This window comes from Colobus angolensis, unplaced genomic scaffold (genome assembly GCF_000951035.1).
Source record: "Colobus angolensis palliatus isolate OR3802 unplaced genomic scaffold, Cang.pa_1.0 Scaffold28, whole genome shotgun sequence".
In the NCBI taxonomy this organism is placed as follows: domain Eukaryota; kingdom Metazoa; phylum Chordata; class Mammalia; order Primates; family Cercopithecidae; genus Colobus; species Colobus angolensis.
In genome coordinates this window covers 4136376-4145147 of record NW_012116043.1, presented here as the reverse complement: position 1 = coordinate 4145147, position 8772 = coordinate 4136376, and the positions used below count along the sequence as shown (strand labels likewise).

The following is an 8772-nucleotide window of genomic DNA, read 5'->3' as shown; positions in this document are numbered from 1 at the left end:
AAAAATAAAATAAAATAAATAAATAAATAAATAAATAAAAATTATTTTTTAACTTGGCCTTGACCTTATATTAGATAATGAAAGAAGTCTCAAGTAATTTCAAAATCAATGCAATGAATTGATTTAAATAAACAATTATTTATATTTATATTATATTTATAATTTATATTAATTGTGTAGAACGAGATGAAAAATGTTATTTTCAAGGACAAAATGACAGTTGCTTGAATTCTTTGATAGGTCAAACAACTGCACTCCAGCCTGGGCGACAGAGTGAGACTCTGCCTCACAAAAAAAAAAAAAAAAAAAGTATATAAAAATAAATGTTTATGTATAGTAATTTATATATTATATTTATAATTTATATAAATTGTGTAGAACGAGATGAAAAATGTTATTTTCAAGGACAAAATGACAGTTGCTTGAATTCTTTGATAGGTCAAACAAAAATATTTGGAAGTGGGTAAGACGATGAAGGAGTATGAAGACAGGAAGTACGAGCAGTGGATGGAGGCGACGGAGCAGGTGCTGCCGGCCCTCATGAAGAAGAGCCTTTTGACCAAGGTGCGCTGCCCATGCCCTCATTCCAGATTGCTGCGTGAGACCATGGTGTCTGCCACATTTTCTCAAGGCTTGATTTGTTGACATTCATGAAGTTGGGTCACTTTCCACAATCAAAGACAAGGAAGGGCTAGGGAGGGAGGAGAAAGGAAAGAGTGGAGATGGCACGATGCCATGGTTAGAACGTGGGCTGGAAACGGGCAGCCCTACTGACTCCTTGGGCAAGTGGCTGGACACCGAGCCTCTGTTTCCTCATTTATGAAATGCATTTTATAAATCAGATGATGTAAACAAGCAAAGGGTTGGTTGAGCCATATATGAAACAGAGCTGACAGTTGGCCGTCTTTAACCTGGAGAAAAATGCCCCTGATTCATCCTCTTCTTTAGCGCTGGGCCTGGCACTTAGCGAATGCTCCATAAATGAACACCTGCCAGTAGGGAGGAAAGATGCGGCCTGGCAGTTTTAGGTCTTTGGTTCCTGAAATCCTGATGTAGGGACCAAAGCAAGTGGAGGGGGCCAGGTGGGACCCCTAGGGAACAAGTGTGCTCAGATCCAACCAAAGAGGCAACTGTTCCATGTCAGATTTTCCAGTGTTTCAAGGCAGAAGGGATTTCTGGTGAAATTGCTCCATTTTCAAATGCCGGCTACTGAATTGATTCTTTAAAATCTCCGTTCACCAAACAAAATGCATATTCCAGCCAGTTCCAGCCAGCGCCCCCGTCTGTTGGGGATCAAGGGCCCAGTGTTGATCTTTTTCATGTTCACTTTTGGTGTGGGTTGTGTTGATCCAGCTGTCTCTTGGACTGTCCTGGCCATGCTGATGGAATGTCTCTTCCACAGTCTTCCACTGCTACGGAGGAGCCTTTGACTTTAGAAAGGGGAGCTGTTTTTGCAATCAACTTTTCACCTGCTCTCAGGGAGATTATTAATGAAACAAAGTACTTACAGCAGCTGGGGTTCACTGTCCCTGAATTAGCAAGAAATGTTGCGCTCCAGGAAGACAAATTCCTTAGGTAAAAACATTCTTCTCTTAAATTAGCAGTAAGCTTTTTGGTCTTGGGACCCCTTTATACTCTTAAAAATTACTGAGGACCCCTCCGAAAGTTTTTGTTTTTGTGGATTTTATCCTTATGAATTCTTACCACGTTAGAAATGGAAGCTAAGGACTGGGTGTTGTGGTACTACCTGTAGTCCCAGCTACTCGGGAGGCTTAGGTGGGAGGATTCCTTGAACCTGGGAGAGTAGAGGCTGCAGTGAACCATGATTGCACCACTGCACTCCAGCCTGGGAGACAGAGCGAGACCCTGTATCCAAAAATAAATAAATAAATAATAAAAGAAAAAAATTGAAGCTAAGAAAAGTTTAAAATATGGGGCTGGGTGCGGTGGCTCACGCCTGTAATCCCAGCACTTTGGGAGGCCGAGGCAGGTGGATCATGACGTCAGGAGTTCAAGACTTGCCTGGCCAGAATGGTGAAATCCCGTCTCTACTAAAAATACAAAAATTAGCTGGGCATGGTGGCTCATGCCTATAGTCCCAGCTACTTGGGAGACTGAGGCAGGAGAATTGTTTGAACCTGGCAGGCGGAGGTTACAGTGAGCTGAGATCTCACCACTGCACTCCAGTCCGGGCGACAGAGTGAGACTCCGTCTCAAAAAAAAAAAAAACAGAGCGAGACTCCATCTCAAAAAAAAAAAAAAAAAAGAAAAGTTTAAAATAAGGATCAACAATAGTAAACCTATTTCATGTAATATAAATAACATCTTTAATTAGAAGTAACTAATATTTTCAAAAAAGAAAGTTAATGAGAAGAGTGATGTTTTAAATTTCTGCAAATCTCTCGATCAAGGTTGGTCTTGATCGGGACCATGGTCTTCTGCAATCTCTTGACTGCAAAAGCTTTTGATGAACTTAAAGGTGGTCTCTTCAGGTTTATGACATTCCTGTTGTGTGCAGGTACACAGATGGGATACAGCGCATGCTGGATCATTATCACACGCTCATAGGAACGTTAAACGAGGCAGAGTCTGTGCTTCTCAACGACCATTCCCAGGAGCTACTCCGAGTGTTTAGGTCTGGATATAAGAGATTGAACTGGAACTCACTAGGTAACGTCATTCACCTATTGACTGCCTTTTAGACTTGGGGATGCAAAGTAATTCTTTTAGGTTGTTTTATTTGAATTACCATTTTCATATGTTTATAGACACAATTAACAGTTTTTGAGAGTTAAGAAATAAACGTTGTGGAACTTAGAACTGATCTCCAGGCTGTCGTTGGGATGAAGATAAGAGGGGTGACATTTTCACACTCTGCAGACCCAAAGCACATTTCTCCAAAAAGAAGGTCACCTTTACTTTTTTTTTTTTAATTAAAAATTCAATTTGGAGGTAATTGTAGATTCACATGCAGTTGTTAAGAATTACTACAGAGGGAGCCTTTGTAACCTTTAGTCATTTTCCCGAAGTAGTAACTTCTTGCAAAACTAGAAGATCACAACCAGGATACTGACATTGATACAGTCAAGATAGAGAGCATCTTCACACCACAGCGAGTACTGTCAAGGCCACTTCCCTCCCGACCTTGCCCTCTCCTTAATCCCTGGCAACCAGGAATCTTTATTCAGTTTCTGTAATGTTGTCATTTCAGAGTGTTATATAAATGAGATAACACATAGCCCTTTTTTGAGTTGGCTTTTCTCGCTCAGCCTAAGTCTTCAAAGATCTGCCCTTGTTGTTGCATGTGTCAACGGTCTGTGGATTCTTGAAGAATACTCCGCGGTATCAATGTGCCATAGTTTGTTCAGCCTTTCACCTCTTGAAGGACAGCTAGGTTGTTTCCAGTTTTGGCTCTTATGAATAAAGCTGCTATAAACATTTGTGTACAGGGTTTTGTGTGAACATGAGTCTTCACTTTTTCTGGGATAAATGCCCAGGAGTGCACTTGCTGAGTTGCACGGTAGTTGTGTGTTTAGTTTAAGGTTGTTGTTACTGTTGTTGTATTGAGATGGAGTTTCGCTCTTGTCACCCAGGCTGGAGTGCAGTGGCGTAGTCTCGGCTCACTGCAACCTCCACCTCCTGGGTTCAAGCGATTCTCCTGCCTCAGCCTCCCGAGTAGCTGGGATTACAGGTGCCTGCCACCACTCCGGCTCACTTTTGTATTTTTAGTAGAGACAGGGTTTTGCCATGTTGGCCAGGCTGGTCTTGAACTCCCGGCCTCAAGTGATCCACCCGCCTTGGCCTTTCAAAATGCTGGGATTACAGGCGTGAGCCACCACGCTCAGCCTTTTGTTTTTGTTTCTGTTTTTGTTTTACTGTCATTCTGTCTTACAGGGTGGCTATGCCATTTTACATTTCCATCATCCATATATGAGTGACTCGGTTTCTCCACATCCTGGCCAGTTTTGCTGTCACTTTTTTTTTCTTTAATGTTGGCCATCTGATAGCTGTGTCATGATATCTCGTGGTTCTGATTTGACTTCCATAATGGCTAATGGTGTTGAGCATCTTTTCATGTGCTAATAAGCACAAATATGTCATGTGTATGACTTCTTCAGCAACATGTCTTTTTATGTCTTTTGCCTATTTTCTAATTAGATTGTTTGTTTTCTTCACTGTTGAGTTTTGAGCATCCTTTGTATACTCTAGGTACTCGTCCTTTATTGGATGTGTGGTTTGCAGATATTTTCCCCTACTCTGTAGCTTTTCTTATAGGAGGGCCTTTGGTAGAGCAAAAGCTTTACATTTTAACTAAATCCAACTTATCCATTTTTCCTTTAATGGGTTCTACTTTTGCTGTCAAGTCTAAGAATCATAAGTTTTTTTCTCTCCTGTGGTTTCTGTTTCTAAAAAGGTTATAGTATCATGTTTCACAGTACAGCCTGTGATCCATTTTGGGGTTTTTATTTTTATAAAGTGAGACTGATCCTAAGTGCTGAGCCCGAGTTTACTGTTCATGTTCTTGCTGTTCATCTAAGCTCCAGGCCAGAGGAGGCTGCAGGCAGGTGGTGTGGAGTGGAGGGTTCACGGAGCTCCAGCAATGGAAGATAGCACGGTTGATAGTCCCTTTCTCCCCATGGTGCTGCAGCCAGGACTGTGTAACATTTGAATAGAAGAAATGCATTGCTTGGTTGATTCTGGGCTCCGGAGTCCTTGTCCCAGTCCCTTAGGGTTCAAAGTGGATCTGTGCCACCCCGAAGACCCAAGGGGTTGGAAGGAGTAGGGTCTTTCCTGGGAAGGGGTGCCAGTATTAACGTCACAGACATTGGTAGGGGGGGTGTGGAAAGACAGAGTTGGAAACCAAATGTCTTTCTTTCTTTCTTCCTTCAAGGTATTGGTGACTATATAACTGGTTGCAAACAGGCCATTGGGAAATTTGAGTCTCTCGTCCACCAAATTCATAAGAATGCAGATGACATTTCTTCCAGGCTGACATTAATAGAGGCCATAAATCTCTTTAAATATCCAGCTGCTAAAAGTGAGGAAGAACTCCCAGGTAGATCTGACTTCTGGGTTCTCCAGTTATGGAATTAATGAAAAAATATATTGTATATACATGCATGTGTGTGTGTGTGTATATATATGTGTATCTATAAATACACATATGTATTTGTATATTCCATGAATGGCGTAAAACCATTTCTAATGCTCTCAGTCGTTTACTTGAAAGAATCATGGGTAGCTGTTACTTTTTGTCATGTTTTATGTATTGCTTAGTTTAACCAATTCATGTTTGTTTGTTTGTTTGCTTGTTTTCTGAGATGGGGTCTCACTATGTTGCCCAGGCTGGTCTTGAACTCCTGGCCTCAAGTGATCCTCCCACCTCAGCTGTGAAAGCCTACGGTACTTTGTTGATAACTTTGTAACAGTAAAGCCAGTTGTGATTTTTATGGGCTCACATTTACTTGTTCAAGAAAGATACTTTAAGTGGTCTCAGACTAGCCAAAAAGAAATTCAAGATATGTCAACAAGGAATTGAAGAAAAACAAGATTGCCCAAAGCTATAAAAGCCACCTTCTGGGTGTGCGTAGCTGGTTGTCATTTATTTGTTGCTTAGCGTGTGTTCTGATACTGACTTAGGTTCTGCTTTGGGCCGAGGTTGGAGGCTGTTTTGTTGTTTTTAAGACACACAGCTCATGTTTGGATTGCCTTTTCAGTGCTGTCCTTCCCTGTGTTCATGGACAGCTCTAAAAGACGTCTTTTTCTCTAGGTGTGAAGGAATTTTTTGAACACATTGAGCGAGAAAGGGCCAGAGACGTGGACCACATGGTCCGGTGGTATCTTGCCATTGGACCGCTGCTGACTAAAGTTGAGGGCCTGGTCGTACACACCAACACAGGCAAGGCCCCCAGGCTGGCCTCCTACTACGAATACTGGGAAAAGAAAATTTATGAGGTCCTGACAAAACTCGTTCTGAAGTAAGTCCATCTTGTTGCATGTTTTAAAATGGTGTGTGTAGATGAAAACAGTTGACAAATATGGACAGTTAGAGGGGATGGCAAGGTGGAGAATGAAAATCAGACGGATGGTCAGGTGGCTTTCTGGCTGAAGGGCACTCACAGAGTGGAGGGATGACCTTCATGATCTTGTGAGGACCCTCGACATTCCAGAAAAGAAAGGCTCCCTCTCCCACCTCAGCTGTCTGAAACTTGTGAGCCTGTGTTCAGCTGGCAGCAGAGAATCACTGTCACTCAATACTGACCAGAATCCCGGAGGACTCCCCGGTTCATGTTGAGAGTGACAGACGTGAAGGACACACGACCCATTCCCTCTTCTGCTGGTTTCAAGTCGACCCCTAGCTAGCACGGTCTGTGCGTGTTGAATGCCTGTTGCATGTGCCAGCCTCTGACACGCCAGACTCTGTCCCTTCCCTCCTGGGCCTCACCCTCAGCAGCCCACCCAGGCCAGCTGGAAGCTGAGTGCCTGGACCCCATCGCGTTGGTGGCCCACAGACTGTTCTGGGGTGTAAGGCTGATAGTTTAGGATCATTCTAGGAAATCAGCCTGCGAAATCCATCACCATTACTATTACATCTGTATTGTCAAGAGCAGTGTTCATTTTATCACGCAATGTCTTCCTTATGAAGGGAACTCCAGAAGAAATGACTCTAGTCCCTTCTTTGACCCCAGCCTCACATTTTTCTTTTTTCTTTTTTGCTTTCATTTTCTTGTTTGGTTTTTATGTGATACGGACTCTATGAATTGTTGACTTCATAGCTTTCCCTTTCACTTTGGCTGCTAGGAAGCTTAGAACCAAATTTGTGGCCTAAATACAGCGGTACTTATGATTATGATTTGTATTTTTAGTCTCATCTGAACACGTAGGAAAGTTCACCTTGCACCATGCTCTGTGCTGGACTCTTTCCAATTCTCATCCCTGTTTTACAGAGGAGGATACAGAATCTTGGCAGGTTAAGTGACTTGCCTGGGACCACACAGCCAGTAAGAGAAAGGGCTGGGATTTGAACCTGGGCAGTCTGACTCCAGTATCATTTCCTGAAATGGTGTCTGATTAGTGTCTTCTTCCTTTCTTATTTTACCCCACTTTGATTTTAGGATTTCTTACTGCAGTTAAAGTATCTTTGTGAGCCGCTAAAAATCTCTTTTGGGATAATACACTGAAAAATAAAACAAAAACCTTTGGTCTTCTTGTTTTCTGGACCCAGTTTGGCAAACTTCTCTAAGTTGATCTTTTAAATAACTCTGTTTTCTATGTATTTCATTTATTCTCTGTTACTGCTTTTAACTTAGATTCCTAAAGCAGTCCCTTACATGGAGCTACCTCCTATAATGTTTCCCTTACTAACATGCTATGTTTTCTTTTGATCCATTTATTAACTCATTCATTCATCTGTTCATCCATCCATCAATTCATTCACTCATCCATCCACACATTCATCCACACATCCGTCCATCCATCCATCCATCCATCCATCCATCATCTGTCAATCCATCCATCTGTTCATTCACTCATCCGTCCACACATTCATCCACACATCCGTCCATCCATCCATCCATCATCCATCAATCCATCCATCTCTTCATTCACTCATCCGTCCACACATTCATCCACACATCCATCCGTCCATCCATCCATTCATTCATTCATTCATCCATCCACACATTCATTCACACATTCATCCGTCCATCCATCCATCCATCCATCCATCATACATCCATCCATCTATTCATTCACTCATCCATCCACACATCCATCCATCCATCCATCCATCCATCCATCCATCCATCCATCCATCCAATATTTAGTAAAGCCTGCCCTGCGCTGGCTGTTGGATTAGACTCTGGTCACAGACAAGGCCCCTGTATCCTTGCAGTTTCTCTAACCTCATAGAAAAGGCAGGACACAGGGAAACGGACGTAAAAGAGATGAGTTCTGTAAAAGAAATAAAGCAGCATGGTGTTCTGGGGAGAGAATGGAGATGCTGCTGTAATTGGGTGGTCAAGAAAGGCCATGGAAATGCCACATTTTAGTAGAGACCTGAAGATGAGGAGTGAGCTGAAAGTGGGAAGAGCTTTCTGGGGGAAGCTGAAAACTGCTGTGAAGACCCACAGGTGGGACTTTGGTCAGTGCAATAAACAGAAAGAAGGAAGGATGAGATTGAAGGAGGGGATAATGCTGGAGAGGCTGGCAGGGGTGGATCAGGTCACAGGGAGCCTGGGAAGAAGCCATGGCAGGGAGCTTGCATTTTATCTGGACAGCCATGGGAGGCTGCTGGAGTGTTTTCAACTGGAGAGCGAGGAGGAGAGGGAGGAAGAGAGAAACAGGAAGAGGGAGAGAGAGAGAGAGAGGTGGAGAGAGAGGGAGAGGGAGAGAGAGAGAGAGATAGGGAGGGGGGGAGAGGGAGAAAGGAAGGGAGAAGCCTGGAGAGGGAGAGAGAAACAGGATGAGGGAAGGAGAGAAGTGGAGAGAGGGGAGAGACAGAAGACAGAAGGGGAGGGAAAAGGAGAAGGAGGGAGGGAGAAGGTGAGAGAGGGAGGTGGAGTGAGAGGGAGAGAGAGAAGGGAGGAGGGAGAGGGAGGAGTTAGATTTTTTTTTTTTTTTTTTTTAGGTGGAGTCTCTCTCTGTCGCCCAGGCTGGAATGCAGTGGCGCGTCGCCCAGACTTATGATGGTTTGACCTATGGTTTTTTTACTTTATGATAGGTTTATTTGGGGTATTAAGTACATTTCAACTTAATATATTTTGGAGTTAG

At 43.1% G+C, this 8772-nt stretch overlaps 1 protein-coding gene across 1 annotated transcript in view; it reads left to right on the top strand.

Annotated features, from left to right (window-relative positions):
- Window positions 1–8772, top strand: part of DNAH10 (dynein, axonemal, heavy chain 10) — a 158637-nt gene that overhangs the window by 20204 nt on the left and 129661 nt on the right. The window contains exons 9-13 of the mRNA XM_011948576.1: window positions 439–564; window positions 1403–1575; window positions 2519–2670; window positions 4892–5056; window positions 5771–5978. Of these exons, the coding sequence (XP_011803966.1) occupies window positions 439–564; window positions 1403–1575; window positions 2519–2670; window positions 4892–5056; window positions 5771–5978 (824 nt within the window). The remainder of the gene's footprint in view (window positions 1–438; window positions 565–1402; window positions 1576–2518; window positions 2671–4891; window positions 5057–5770; window positions 5979–8772) is intronic.